This window comes from Camelina sativa, chromosome 2 (genome assembly GCF_000633955.1).
Source record: "Camelina sativa cultivar DH55 chromosome 2, Cs, whole genome shotgun sequence".
NCBI classification, from domain to species: domain Eukaryota; kingdom Viridiplantae; phylum Streptophyta; class Magnoliopsida; order Brassicales; family Brassicaceae; genus Camelina; species Camelina sativa.
The window spans coordinates 3,488,089-3,504,197 of NC_025686.1; the positions used below are offsets into that span (position 1 = coordinate 3,488,089).

General features: G+C 32.9%; 2 protein-coding genes across 2 annotated transcripts; one reads left to right on the forward strand and one right to left on the reverse strand.

Annotated features, from left to right (window-relative positions):
* Positions 26–4,666, reverse strand: LOC104716760 (tRNA wybutosine-synthesizing protein 2/3/4-like). Its single transcript, XM_010434197.2, has 9 exons — positions 3,848–4,666; positions 3,235–3,625; positions 1,880–2,956; positions 1,632–1,761; positions 1,197–1,432; positions 950–1,085; positions 747–823; positions 527–633; positions 26–333 (listed from the first exon to the last, which is right to left on the reverse strand). Exons 1-9 carry the CDS (start codon positions 4,584–4,586, stop codon positions 239–241), a joined length of 2,988 nt encoding a protein of 995 aa, XP_010432499.1. The 5' UTR covers positions 4,587–4,666; the 3' UTR covers positions 26–238.
* On the forward strand, positions 6,022–7,442 carry LOC104716770 (ATP synthase gamma chain 1, chloroplastic). The gene has a single exon (XM_010434209.2). It carries the CDS (start codon positions 6,129–6,131, stop codon positions 7,254–7,256), a length of 1,128 nt encoding a protein of 375 aa, XP_010432511.1. The 5' UTR covers positions 6,022–6,128; the 3' UTR covers positions 7,257–7,442.

Below are 16,109 nucleotides of genomic sequence, written 5' to 3' on the forward strand. Positions count from 1 at the left end.
AATTTCTACTGAGTTTGGAAACCAATAATATAAAACTTGTCTTAATTTTTTCTGGATTGGTACACAGAGTAAGTCTAATGTCTCAAATGGTGAAAAACTAATTTTCGCAGTTGAGATCATACAAATTAAACAATACAAAAGTCTCTTTGCACACTTTTCCATGTCATCATCATCATCTGCATCTCACATCGGCTACACAATGGGATGTCTCTTTGCACTCTTGTCCTTGTCATCAACATCATCTGCATCTCACATCGGCGACAAGATGGCGAATACGAGGAGCATACCATTTCACCTTCTCTATATGTTCCACTATAACTTCCCATCTATGACCTAAACCATGAGAACCCAAAATATATGTCCCAGGTTATTCTCTAGTATTTACCCAAATCAAGATTAGAAATCTCAACATCATGCAGTAACATCCTAGTCTTATTCAGAAACTGGTTTAGGAGTACCAAAACTGAAATTTGAAAAACAATGCTCTTTCTTTGAGAGTTTTCAATTTTGTTCATAAACTTATTACCTTCGGCTCTAGCGATATCACTTAATGTTTTGGTGACATGCTCGCCCCAACTGCTCTCATCTGAGTCCTTGACATTCCCGTGCACATGGAGTACTCCTCCCTCAGGCCTGCAAGTTCCAATAACAAGAACAGAGACATGAATGAGTTTTATAACTTGTCTCAGATTTTATGCTGTAGGTTTTTGTTGTAAAGAACCAAGTTTTAAGGAGATTAAAATCACCTTAATGCCTGAATAGCTGTGACCCAGCTTCCTTCGCTACTCGGGATAAGACCAAGATTGACTCTGTCAGCTACTCCCTGAGAATCAAAATATTTGAAACACAAAATCTATTACTTTAGTAATTTACTCTCCAACAATTATACCATGAACCAATTGCCTAAGAATTAATAATTGTAAGCAGTTTGGAATATCATCAACCGTACTTTCGGTGCAGTGATCCGGTTATCCCCTTCAAGAATGATACAACGGTCAGAAACAGAATTTGCTTCAAGATTACGTCGAAGAGCTTCAATAGCATGGGGATTCCACTCACAAGCATAAACTATCCTTGCTTTTGCCCTGCAAATGTAAATTAAGAATGCATTGTAGTTGCATGCGATCCAAGAAAGTATTGGCTTCTGATTGTATAAACCACGATGTCTTCTCTACTTTTTTTGGATAATGGCCTACCTCACAAGGAATGGGAGAACGAAATATCCAATTCCAGCAAACAGATCCACCACAACTTCATTTTCACAGGCCATGTTACCCATACGAAGCTTTTCTGAGAGGTTACCCCACGAGAACATGCACTTCGTAGCATCAAAAGAGTACAAGATCCCATTTTCACGGTGATCAACCCATCCATTGTCTCCCACAAGAATTTCCAATGTACTATCTCTTGTACCATTAGCTTCAACTCGTCCCTGATAAAGACACAACATCGATGATAAGTCTTACTGGTAAGCAAATGAAATTTGGGTACGACAGTGGTTTGTAAAGTTCTCAGCATTGTCATAACAAGTAATAAATCAATAATGTAGATTTCGAAGTGCTTTAAGACGAATAGGTAAGATATAAGGTTTGCACTTAAAAAAATCGGTGCAAAGATCTAAAGCAACATACTTGGCGTGCAAGGCGGTTGGCACTAAGCGATCTAGAAACAGCACACCAAACTTCATCACTGATAGATCTCCAAGCTGGATCTTTAAAGGATGTTGCAGGAAGCACAACAATATCCCCAAGCCGTTCCCATCTACCAGTAGAGAAATTACAATTACTTATCAGATGGAAGCGAAAAAAACATGCACGCAATCAGATTTTCACCATTTTAGTTCCCAACTATTATAAAATCAGATTTCAGGAATACTTACTTCTGTGGAAGCTCATCCAAAAGCTCTTCCGGCAGGCCTTTCTGTTTAAGTACAGATGTTATATCTTCTCTCATTCTCTGTACTGGGGATTTTGCAACTTTTTTGGCTTCAAAAGATACATTAATGAGTTTTTTAGCACCATGTTCCTTCAATAGATTCAAAGCTGCTGAGCTGGATATATCCTTTAACGATAGACCCTTTATTAGGTTATCATCCTCTGACCCTTCTTTGTCTTCGCCCAAACGCTGCTTCTCATGGAAAAGTTCAGAAAACTTTTCAGTCACAGGAAAGCATATACAAAGACCTTTTTCGTTTGAGTAAACCTTCCTTTCAAGGTCTAACCATCCGAATTTTTTAAGTATGTCTTTGCCAAACTTTGCATACTTTCTTTCTAACTGTATCACCCATGGTTGAGACAGAGACGTTTCAGTCTTCAAATCTGCATTGTTTCTATTCGATTCTATAGAAACATCTTCAGGTTGAGGAACATGATTTTCACTCATAGTCACAGATTGAACCAAGTTGATTTTCACTGGTTCACTAAACTTTGTCCCAAAAGCATAGCAAGCAGCTCCACCCCCAATGACGATGAGATCATCACCAAGAACGCTGGCTGTAGTTCGAACAAACAACTCTTTATTCATGAACTCCAATCTCACACTTCTCCACATTCGGTGCTTCAGATCTAGCAACGTCAACTCTTGACAATTTTGTGAGACAGGACAACCTCCGATGATGCCAATAATATGCTTATAAACAAACATTGAGTGGGAAAACCTGCCATGAGGCCATTTTCCAGAAATCACTTCAAGTTTCCAATAACAGCTTTGGACATCAAAGCTGTATAGATCATTGAGTACATTTTCCCCATTGTACCCTCCAAACATGAATAACTGAGACTCATATGCAACCATAGCATGAGAGTGGCGCGCACAGGGCCATTGACCTTCTTGTTCAATTTCTTTCCACTGAAGGTCCTTTGTATCCAAAATGTGCAAAGAAGAAACTATCTTATCATTGTAGAGCCCACCAAATATGTATACTTTTGAGCCAACACTGGCTGCTGCATGCCGATGCCTGCTCAATTCAAAGGATTTGCATTTAGAAGAAAATTTGAGATAACAATTATCTGAAAGGATGTTAATACAACAAAAACATATAATAAATCAAAGAAACGAAGCAAGATAGACATTAAACCAAGTGCAATAAATAGGATTAATAGTTTCTAAAATACAGTTGAGGGCCTCTCAGAGAATTTGAGGTTCATTTAACAAATAAGCAGTACATATATAAGCTTATCATTGGAAATAGGTCATAGGTTTATTGAAAAAATGGACACACAAAATGACATTTACCTTGGAGAAAAATCACTTCCAATACACCTCTGTGAGCTCCATTCACCTTTGGATATATCGAGCCTCCACACGTCATTCAAAATGTTCAAGGGATCAGCCCTTCCTCCAATTACAAACATAAAATCGCCAACCATTGAAGCTGTGTGGCCAAGTCGTGCTGATGGAGATTCATTGACTGCAATCAACTTTAAGCTGCCACTTGAAGGATCGAGCAATAAAGACTGGTTTCTTCGAGCATGTCTCCCAAAACCGCCAAACCCACCAAATACAATAACCTCTTTTCGGTCTGGTTTATCTATCGTACAAGCTGAGTGTCCCCAAAGGTAAAGCTTCTCAACAGTTTCCCCTACTATGGATAATTTCGAGAGCAGTATGAGATCTTGGTGAAACCCTGCCAATGATTTAGATACGGAAACTGGCTATCACGTTTAACATTTGAAAGTTATCCTGCAAACCAAGTAGATATAACTCAAACTCTCGACCATTGGATACACAACCTCTAGTATAATCTAAACAAGACTATAGTTAAACCTGTAGCATATCCTATCTCATTGCATTACTCAAGCTATCTACTAACACAACAATCACATAGGGATGATATAACAAAACATACCAGGATGCAAGTCTCCATTGTTGATACTTAAATCATGATCTCCAGCTAGATTCTCATAATTATCATCTTCATCCACATCATTTGCAACTGGATTCTTGAAACCATTACTAGTCAAAGCTACACCAAACCCATCCGTTCGCTTCTTATTCGCATCCATCTTCTCATTAGCAATATCAACTAAAAACTTCACATACTCAGGTGAAACCATCAGCTTCTGTGTATCACCCAACGGCACCTCCATTCGAATAGAACATCTTATAGCTATAATTACCCTTTTGCCATCGCCGCAAGATGTGATTCCCGACTCTCTAAACCCAGCTGATATAGCAACCGCCACAAGAAACTGAGCCGAACCCAAATCCTTACATTCAACAGCAATGATCAACGGCTCGAATCGGAAGACTAATTCGCTGGGTTGGTCAACTGGTGGGTCAATCTGATTTGACTTTGAAGGGAAAAGGAGAGAGATTACCAAATCTGGATCGGCTGGGTCGTGCGTGATGTAGAGCCATGACCCACCACGAGCTTTCTTCTTAGTTGAATCGTTCAATTTTGGTTTGGGTTGAGAAAGGATTGAGACTCGACCTGAGCATGAACTTGTAGTGAAGTAAGATGGGTGATGGTTGATGGTTTCGAGGAGAGGGATGATGGGTTCGTCGAGATAACCTTTGGGAGATTTATCAGTCACCGATGAACGAATTGAAGCTAAGGTCGCAGCTTTCCTCTTCTCGAAATCCATCTCCTTTAAGTTTCTGTGTTTGTTAAAACCCTAACCTTTAAGGTTTCATAAACCCTTAAAGAGTGTGGCGCTTTAGATCCAGTGACGAAGAAGATGACTAATACGAAACGACATTGTTTGCTGCCGTTTTAGAAGCGTTGTGTAATTTGGATTTCGGTTCGGTTATTTCCGGATAGGCACGGATCATAATCGACGTGACACAAAATGCATGAGAATGGTGTAGATTTCGTGACCTAACTAAGTAGTAACTAAAATCAAATTTTTGTAGGTGATGAAGGTCTTTGTGTCTTATTATATATTGAAGTTGCTTACACTTTGCATATAATCAATCTATCTCCCACTTTTGTTTTTTCTTCTAAAGTTTCATTTTTCACTAAAGATATCGAATTCGATGGATCACTATATTCATTTTACTTAGACTTAGAGTGATGGTAGTCAATCCAAGTAAGGCTGCTTCCTGTGTTGATATTGTAATCTTTGTTCGATTGAGATTTTCTAAATTATCAGTCGAGCAAAAGGTTCATATTAATACGGGACAGATTTAACGTGGATTGTCTCTATTAGCCCTAAATATGATTGAAGGTTCTTTCCATCAGGTACAGTATGCATTGAAGGTTGATTTGATCCTTACTTAAAAGAAATATAAATAAAATGTTATTAGATTGTTGGTGGTATTTTATGGCGATGAATTATTGAGTTTGTTCACATCCATAAGAAACTGATCTTGTTCATAGCAAGGTTGAGAATTTTTGTGGTTTCTATGATCATATCAAGCATATTCCAAGTGCTGGCTAAGAAAAAAGAAGCATATTCTATATATGTATCGTTTCGGTTTCAATTGTAGTTTGACAAAAAAAAAAAAAGACCACAATTTTATTTTGATGAAAGTTAAATTTTTTTAAAATATATATTTAATTTTGATGAATAAAATTTTATAAATTTCTATGTGTTGTATTTAATTTAATTATTTCAATGTAATATGCTTATTGAAATATTCTGATTTTGAATCAATTAGCAAAATCAAACCAGAATAAACTTCCACTCGTTTATGAAATCTGATTGGTATATATATGTTTTCTGATTGAACCAAAACCATACCAAATCACACTAAACCAATCCGAATTACACTAATTTCTATCCTTATTTAATTAAATCAGATATTTTCTCTCATTGGGAGAAACACAAATCAAAACTCATAAACTCATAACATTGGTTGGCTGATAAACAAAGAACTAAGATATAACCACAAACACAAAAAAAAGGAAAAAAAAAAATTGAAGATCTCGAACTATCCACTAATACAACGCCATGTCAACAAAAGAGGATCCCACCATTGGGCAGACAGACTCCAAAGACTCAAAGCCTTATCTCCAAACCCAATCTCATCACCTTGTCTTCCCTCCACTCAAATCTCCTCCTCTCTTCTTTCTTCCTTCTTCATTCATACAATCACAAAGAAACAGAGATAAGGTTAAGCCAAAACAACAAACCAAAAGAAGAAGAAGAAGAAAAAAAAAACCTTCTCTCTCAGAATCAAGAACAATGGCTTGCTCTAATCTAACAACAATGTGGGTTTCATCAAAACCATCTCTTTCTGATTCATCTTCCTTATCTTTCCGATCTGTTCTCAACCCACTTCTCCTCCCTAACCACACTACCTCTCCTCCTTCGAGATCTTCCTCTGTTTCACCGATCCAGTCGTCTCTTCGTGAGCTCAGAGACCGTATCGATTCCGTCAAGAACACTCAGAAGATCACCGAAGCTATGAAGCTTGTCGCTGCTGCTAAAGTCAGGAGAGCTCAAGAAGCTGTCGTCAACGGACGACCATTCTCTGAAACCCTAGTTGAGGTTCTTTACAACATCAACGAACAGCTTCAAACCGATGATGTCGATGTGCCTTTAACCAAGGTCAGACCGGTTAAGAAAGTGGCACTCGTTGTCGTAACCGGTGATCGTGGATTGTGCGGTGGATTCAACAACTTCATCATCAAGAAAGCAGAGGCTAGGATCAAAGAGCTTAAAGGTCTTGGTCTTGATTACATAGTCATTAGCGTGGGCAAGAAGGGAAACTCTTATTTCCTCCGTCGTCCGTACATCCCCGTCGACAAGTTCCTTGAAGCCGGAACTCTACCGACGGCTAAAGAAGCTCAAGCTGTGGCTGATGATGTCTTCTCTCTGTTTATAAGTGAAGAAGTCGACAAAGTCGAGCTCTTGTACACAAAGTTTGTGTCTTTGGTCAAATCAGAACCCGTGATCCACACGCTACTGCCTCTATCGCCTAAAGGAGAGATCTGTGACATTAATGGGAACTGTGTTGATGCTGCGGAAGATGAGTTGTTCAGGTTAACGACGAAAGAAGGGAAACTGACTGTTGAAAGAGAGACTTTTAGGACACCAACCGCTGATTTCTCTCCCATCTTGCAATTCGAGCAAGACCCTGTTCAGATTCTTGATGCTTTGTTGCCTCTGTACCTTAACAGTCAGATTCTTAGGGCTTTGCAGGAGTCATTGGCTAGTGAGCTTGCAGCTAGAATGAGTGCAATGAGCAGTGCTTCGGATAATGCATCGGATCTTAAGAAATCGCTTTCTATGGTGTATAATAGAAAGCGTCAAGCTAAGATTACTGGAGAGATTCTTGAGATTGTTGCTGGAGCTAATGCACAGGTTTGATTTGTTTGGAACTGTCAAACTCTTTTTTTATTCTCGTTATCGTTTGTATAATGTATAATGGTAATCTCTAGAACAACTCCTTATAATCTTTTTTTCTTCATATAATCATGCAATTACAAACAAAGTGCGAGGTTGTATCTATTTTGGCCTTTCATTGGATAAATTGATGGAAATCTTTGTTGAATATTTTGTGGATGATAAGCCTTTTTGTAGGATCCTTTTGAAGGAATAAGATTTGTTTTTCTTGATAGTTGAATCCTATTCAATTGCTGTTATGAAGGATCTTAACTTAGTTAGGCATAACAATGCATCATTCTTGGTTTTATGATTCAACTTTAACCAAAGGAGCTATCTTATAAGCAAGAAATTGATATGGGAGAAGCTGACCACTTAGGTGGACAAAGAGCAATGGGGATCCTAATATAAGTATGGTTTGTGTCAATTACATACTTGTATCATAAAGAAAGAAATTAAAGAAGCAAATGGCAAAAAAGAAAAAAAGAAAAAAAAAAAGAGCTACGAAAGATGCATAACCAAGAGAAGAAAGCGTAGGGACCGGGTTTAACGAGCGTGGGAGCGCAAACTGGGAAAAGAAGAGATAAAGAGCACCAGCGTACACATATCATTGACGAACTTTGGATAGATGGAGTCCATATATTATACTCCTTGCAACCGCTAAATGTCATGATGCAACCATCCATAGACTTGTTCTTATTTCCCTCCTTGTGGAGACTAGACTACCAAGATGGGAACGTTGATTTGACCTGTTCACAGAAAAGGTTCACGCTATTCGAATAACGGGTCAATTAAATCAAGAAAAAAAAAAAAAAAAAAAAAAAAGAGAGAGTAAAANGTAAAATTGCACCTACCAACTCGTTACCACTATCCTTGGAATGTATTAAGATCGGGTTCCATAGGTATACAGAGGTATGTTTGCAGCCTAATAATCTAGACTCATCTAGAAGATCTAAGGCATACTTGGACTAGAAAACAGAGGTTCCAGGATCTAATTTCCACGACGATGGCACCAGGATCTCTTATTCCTCCGCCATAAACAATCACGCTGATAACTCGGACCGTCGGGGTTGAGTAAACAAAAACAATTGGCCTGGATTTGTTCAACTATGCCCAAATTTAAGAGGCCTAATTTTATAATATAAAGTTTCATGTCAAAGTTACTAATTAACAAGATCGTGATACGTGCTAATTGTATCATTCAGATGTACACATGTCAATTCTAAATTTATTAAAATTTTAATAAATAAAAATGTAAAAATTCAAAACCTACCATAAAAAGTTTTTATATAAAAGTAAAAACCTAATTTTATTTAAAACTTTTTAAGAAAAAAAAAACTTTTGTAAACTTACAAATATAAAACAAAACTAACAATTTTAAAAATATTAAAAGGCAATTATAAGAAAATTTTAAAATTTTAATTAAAAGGCAATTATAAGAAAATTTTAAAATTTAAACAGCTTTAAAATTTTAAAAAGATCATTATAAGGAAATTATATATATATATATATATATTAATATATATCATAAAATTTGAAATTATAAAATAATTTATTTATTTTAATTGTAAGTTGCTAATTTTACAAGAAAAATGATTATTTTTTATATAAGATAAAAATGATTGTGAAAATATACAGTTAATTACTGTTTCTAAGAAAAAGATGGTTGAAGAAAAATATACAATTAATGTGTTCATAAAGATAATTTGTTAGTAGTAATAAAAACTAAAGAATATATTTTAACAGTAAAATATATTTGTGTGTACAAATACATTTTTAGTGGTATTGTATATAGTAGATTTGTAAATGGATATTTATTAGTGTATTACAGAAAACAAAAAATAACTATTTTCTATAACTAAAAGTTTATCTCTTTACTTTTATACATTGTTTTTACTTATGAAAAGAATTAAATATATATTCTTTGTTAAATTTAATTTTATTTTAATAACTTTGAACACATCTACAACTATTTTTCTTTAACTAAAAGTGTATCTATTTACTTTTTCTTTTCAACCAAACAATAAATTAAAAAGAAATTCCTCGGTTAGTTGTCTAAGCTGGAGGGAAGGGGTTTACAAAAAAAACTTCAGAGATTAGAGAACGTGAAGCACGAGCAAGACAATTTGCCTTCGTATTTGACGCACATGGGATCCAAGAGATATAGAATAGTGGAGCTACTAAAGTAGTTTGTCCTTGCTTAGAAGATTACGATTGTCTGACTCAATCTGTGATTGAAGAGGTCACCATCACCACTTTGACCCGTAATACACTCTTCCAGCTTGCAAAGCTCTTCCAAAAACTTTGATCCCTCAAAGTTGTTCAAATCAACTTTGAGGGATGTGCTAAAAAAAAGGAGTGTAAAATGTTGAGGGACGTCAAAAATCTCACTAAAGGATCAAACAGCAACTTCAGTGTGACTGTCCAGTTTGGTGAGATATAGGGGTAAGTTCTCTCTCTCGTCTTTCACTTTATAAACATAGATAGCACATAGAGTCCCCATGCCACGTTAAACGTGAAGAGAGCTGGAGGAAGCAAAGCCATTTTAAGTTTTAACTAAGTATATCTATGGAGAAACATTCACCAAAATTTAATGACAACTTGAGAAAGTTTTGAACCAAAATCCCTGCAACAACAGCCTGAATTTGACAATCAAACAAGAGTCTTATAATATAAAAAGCTTTGAAGAAACAAAAACATTAGCAGCAATCTCAATTTTGGATTAACCAACCGTACAAAAGATGCCCTTTAGACTGTGTGGGAAAAGCCCTTTACTAATCTAATTAATAGGAAATTTTTTTTTTGTCAAGCTTTAGATATAGTCGTTCATGCACAATCTATATATACATTTTTGGAGACATTTAACAAATAAATCCTAAAGTTTCTACTTATTTACAAGGAATGCCATTATTATTAATTTTTAAATTAAAATTAAAACCAATATTTTGGGCTAAACAAAAATTTCTAAAATATCTCCTTAATCAACCAATGACTAATTACAATATCTAATTAAATTAATTACAATATTTTCAATTAATTCTTTACTATCCTTATAACCAAACACAATTAAAAGATTTTGTTTGAAATATAAAATAATATTTTTAATTAAAATTACGATTTTCCTATCATCTTTGTTTGATTTATTTAGTTTACTTGCTTTAAATCATCATAAAATACATAAAATTAATGTAACTATATTTTTTTGTATTTTTAGTTATTTGGATTTTGAAAAACATGCATGTCTTACTTAAGCAAGGAAGAAAAATTGTGTTTAGGTATGTAGCGGGATGAGTTTGTGTATTAATAAAAATTGAAAATTATATCATTAGTTGTTAGTAAATCATCAGTTCATTATTTTGTTAACACCACCGACTTAGAATATTAGGCATATCTAATTGAGTTTATTAAATTATGATTATGTAAAATAAACAAGAGAATTTGTTAAAAATGCCCCTTTTGATATATCCCTTTTCAAAAATACCCTCTTTTCTGGCCATTTTTATTTTTGCCCTTTTTTAATTTTTAATGACCATTTTACCCTTAGATGAAAATTATTTTATTCAATAAAAAGAAAAACAAAATTTTCCCGCCAAAAAATTTCCGACATATTTTCCCGCCAAAAATTTTTCGAAAAAATTTTCCCGCCAAAAATTTTTTTGTCAAAAAAATTTTGATAAAAAATTTCGACAAAAAAATTTTCCCGCCAAAATTTTTCCCGCCAAAAAAAATTTACAAGGTTTTTAAAAGGTTTTATAAGGTTTCTACCTTATAAAAGCCTTATAAACACCTTGTAAAGGCTTATACAAGATTTTTTAAAGAGTTTTAAAAGGTTTTTTAAACAACTTGTAAACGCTTTTACAAGATTTTTAAAAGGTTTTTAAAAGGTTTTAAAAGGTTTTTAAAAGGTTTTTAAAAGGTTTTCAAATGGTTTTTAAAAGGATTTTTAAAAGGTTTTTAAACACCTTCTAAACCCTTTTACAATGTTTTTAAAAACCTTGTAAAAGTTTTTATAAAATTTTTAAAAGGTTTTTAAACACCTTTTAAATGCTTTTAAAAAGTTTTTAAAAGCGTTTACAAGGTGTTTAAAAACCTTTTAAAGCATTTACAAGCTTTTTAAAAGCATTTACAAGGTTTTTAAAAGCGTTTACAATGTGTTTAAAAACCTTTTAAAAACCTTGTAAACGCTTTTAAAAGTTTTTTAAAAGCATTTACAAGGTTTTTAAAAGGTATAAATTTCAATATTTTTGGCGGGAAAATTTTTCGATTTTGGCGGGAAAAAATTTTTTTGGCGGGAAAAAACATTTTTTTCGGGAAAAATTTTCGATTTTGGCGGGAAAAAAAATTTTGGCGGGAAATTTTTTTGGCGGAAAAATATTTTCGATTTTGATGACTGTACATTCTTGCTGTCACTCAAAAAGGGTAATTTGGTCATTTTGTATATAAAGAGCGGTAGTTTTAAAAATGGTCAACATGAAGGGGTATTTTTAAAAAAGGATATGGAAAAAGGGGTATTTTTGAGAATGCCCCAATAAACAAAGCAGTACTATATTATATCATGGGTTATATTCTGAATTTAACAGTTTAAACTGGTAAACTTAAAATTTTAAACCGGTAAACCTAAATAATATATAGAATATGGGATATAAATTTAAAATTTACAAATCATTAGTCATATATATATATAATCTACTAAAAATTTATATATTTTATTTTAAAATATATAGTCATGTTCTAAAATGCGGCCTACGCAGATGCCTAGGCGGCGGTTATACGCTATGCGGTGACCGAGCGTCTCGAATTTTAGCTATGCGGTAATTTAGGCGGTTTTAAATAATTCAGACGCCTAATAGCGTTTAGGCGGACATTATGCGGTCTACGCGGACGCCTGTACGAATTCTAGACGGTATGTTGACTAAAATAGTAAAAAATACTGTAATTAAATATATTTTTAAATAATATTTTTGTTTCTAATAAATATTATAATTAGCCTCTAAAGTCTAAACTTATGAAATTTAATTTGGTTCCAAAGTAAGTATAAACTTACATTTTGTCAATTTTACAAGTTTTTGAATGGATTATTTTTTTTTTGTTTAAAATGTGAGATTATTATAGATTCTAAACTATTTTGATAGATAAGAGTTTATTGAATATAATATTTGATGCTATATTTTTGTTTTATGTTTTCTAAAATTAAAGTGTATAACTTTTCATCCTCTATATATATATATATATTATTTTTATATAAATATATATTTATATATCTAAAATATATAATTCGCCTACATTCCGCTTAGGCACCCGCATATACGGCTAGGCGCTAGGCGTTTATCCACCGCATAGTACGTTTTAGAACACTGCATGCGGTACACCAGTTAGTAAATATAGTCTAAGTCTCTTTGCACAAAAAAACAAAAAAAAAATTCTAAGTCTCTAAAACTCGCCCCAAATCATTTGCTTCTTTTGATTGTTTGTGTGTTTTTGAATTGTATAATATGCAAACTATGGTCCAATTAAACTTTAATCCAAATTAGTTAAAATATACTGTCATTTTAATTTATCACTAGATTATGACCCGTGGTACACCACGGGTAAGTTTTTTTTTTAATATTTTTTGTTAATGTACTATTTTAATACTAATTTTGCTAATATACTCTTTTGTTAATTTTAGTGATATCATATATAAACTGTGGTATACCGCACAATAATTTTTGTTTACTACAATCTTAATTAAATCAGTTTGATTCGACATATTTTATATTGGTGTTGTTAAAACATTAAAATGAGTATTTAACCCGTATTGAAATATCATATTAATGATAGTTTATTTTTTAAATTATCAATTCAATCATGTAATATAACTCGTTTATATAATTTGGAAAATTTAATATATTTAAATATTTATAATTTTAAAATTTTTATTAAGTTTAGATATATCAGTTACAAATTATAAACTTCTTAAAATTTTACAATTTACTATATACAGTAAATTTACTATATATGTATGTTGAACACACATTTTTGTATTAATTGAGTACTATATGTTTGTTTAAAAAAATTCAAATCACAATATATGCAGGAAAAATACACTTTTTATTAACTTTATGTATTATATGATGATTCACTACATTTAAATTTTAAAATAAAAAAGAGATGATAGGAGAATAATTTTTTTTAATCTGGAATAAATATTCTAAATATCTATATTAGTTATAGAACATTATATATATATATATATAGATATTTAAAATATTTTAATTGTGTTTGATTATAAGGATAGTAGAGAAAGTCAACTAAACTTGTTTAGATATGTATATAAGCATTAAATAGCATTCAATGTAAAAAATTTCTAAAAAATATTTTTGTGAAAAACTGCTGCAAAAAAAATACTAGTATACAGATTCAACATAAGTTTGACATCACCACATTAACAGTAATTGTTAAGTTCTGTCGTAAACATTAAAGATTATAGTAATTATAGTTCCTACCATTTCAAACAAATTGTTGAAGATGTGAATCTTTTTCGTTTCTTTTTTAATATCTTCATCTCTAAACTTTTTCAAATTTCTTAATTGAAAAAGCTATGTCAAACTCAAGGGAAAATTAATTATATAACTCATACATTGTTGTTGATCTGTTTTTATATCTCTAAACTCTAAATTTTCTTTTATCTTATTTATTCAGAACTATTTTGTTGTTAATATGATGTTTCCTAGGTGCATAAAGTTTAAGGGCCTCTATTCAAATAAGTAGCATAGAAGCTCAGACCATGATTAGTGGGCGTTACTCTCCCGTTACTCTCTCATAGTTTTTAAATCAAAAATTAATACAATAATATGAAAAAGAGAGAAAAGGAAAGAGAATTGTTCTCCAAATACTCCCGCTAGCATCGCTTCTGTCTTTAATTCTACATCTGTCAAGTTTTTATTGATTATATAATAAAATATTATTATTCTTTTTTTTCTGAGAAACGGAGAAGAACTCTCCGCTATTGATGCCCTAAGTTCTCACTCATACAACAAAGTAAATTAACAAGTTCTAAATATAAAAAATAATTAAACTGATTGTCTTTCAATTTTGGGGGAATCGAGTTTTGTACTGGTATAAATAATGAATCTTTAAAGGATATGCTGCAAAAATATCTATAATTTTGGGGCGTATAACGAAAATATACCATACGTTCTAAATAAACCGCCAAACCCACGAGAGCATTAAGACAGCTGACAAATGGCTTGTCCAAAATAAATATGATTTTACCCCCACCAAAATCCTTACAGCTAATAGTAATTTAGTTTACATCAAACATCTCGAAGTAATTTAGTTTACATCAAACCACCAAATCCATAATAATCAAACTCTTCCATCAACAGAATGTTTAAATTAAACAAATTTGTCGGATTAGAGACAACCAAACTAGTCAATGGACTTTCACATTAATGTCTTGTTATTTATTGGATAAACCGAGTTGGTAATGATAGGAGCATACACACAACGTTCTTAGCTAATGCAGCAACGTAACGACACTTGTCATCGGATACTTGTGGAATAATACGTAAAACACAAGTACTCTACAAAATTTGCAATCATATTTTTTTAATGAGTTTGTTTTACTAATTGTGTGCCAGTATTCAAAATATAACAATTAAGACTATTTTAAATGAGACGTCTCGTTTAGTGTCTTAACAGAGAGTAGAGAGTAAGATTATAGAAGTAGATACATGAGTATGTGTGCCTAATCTTTTTGCTCGTTTACCGGAGTAATTAAAAGAAGCTTTTGTGTTGGTGTGAGAGTGAGATGAGTTTTTTCCTTTTTAAAAGGATAAGAATAAGAGTTTCTGAAACTAAAGTGTATATGTACTGTGTAGGGTGATGTGTCCACATCATTCTCCACTCCTCCTCATCATCTAGTTTAATCTCCATTTCAATTCAATCTTCTAAATAAACATCTACTACACACTTTTTTTTATAGCATCTAAAGAGTTAAATATATTATAGCTAGGTTCCATAACTTTTTTGGATTAACCAGAAAGTTCTGAATCGAAGTCTGTAATCTTCTTGGAATCGGGACCTGAGTAAGAATTAAAACGGTTCCCTTCTAAGGTGCCTTTGAACCTAGCTAGAAGACATAAGTTTCTCGATCCGTTTGAGTTTTGACAGGTTACTGACCGTAACTTAGTCGTTTATACACAATGAATAATTAAGTAGAGTGTAAGTCACTAAGATTTGCCCCAAAATGTATATATTCCTTGAATAGGTATTTCTGTAGCTGTGTGATTAATTAGAAAGAATTATACGCAAACGATGGTCCAATTAAACTTTAAACTAAATCAGTTAAAATTATGTAGAAGTTTTCTTTGTTATTTTAATTTATTACTCATTAGTATAGGTTTGACATTACTACTACAACATCTATATCTATTTTTGTTACGTAAACAATATAGATTAGTATTTGCGGATTGAGTATCATCCTTTGCAATCTTATGGTCTATTTGAGACACCATTGAATTTCCACACCCATCTTTCGCCATCAGTTCTACAGCTCTGGTATGATCTATTCCTGCTTAAGGTAAACCAATGTCAAATCGTGTGTAGAATTCTTAATCTCCTTTGTCAAGGCAACTTTGTGAGAGAGAACCTACCTAGATTGTCATGGGTTTCCAACCGCTCTTTAAAAATCCTGATGCCAGCTCCATTGCTGAACCCTACTGCTCAACAATCATTGAAGTCTTATGGCTTATTAGCTCGGAATTCAACTTGTCAACGGCGTGAGTATGGTTTTAGAGAAATCTTGACCAACACTTCTCCATCGACTTGTTTAGCTAGTTACTTCAATCACCATCC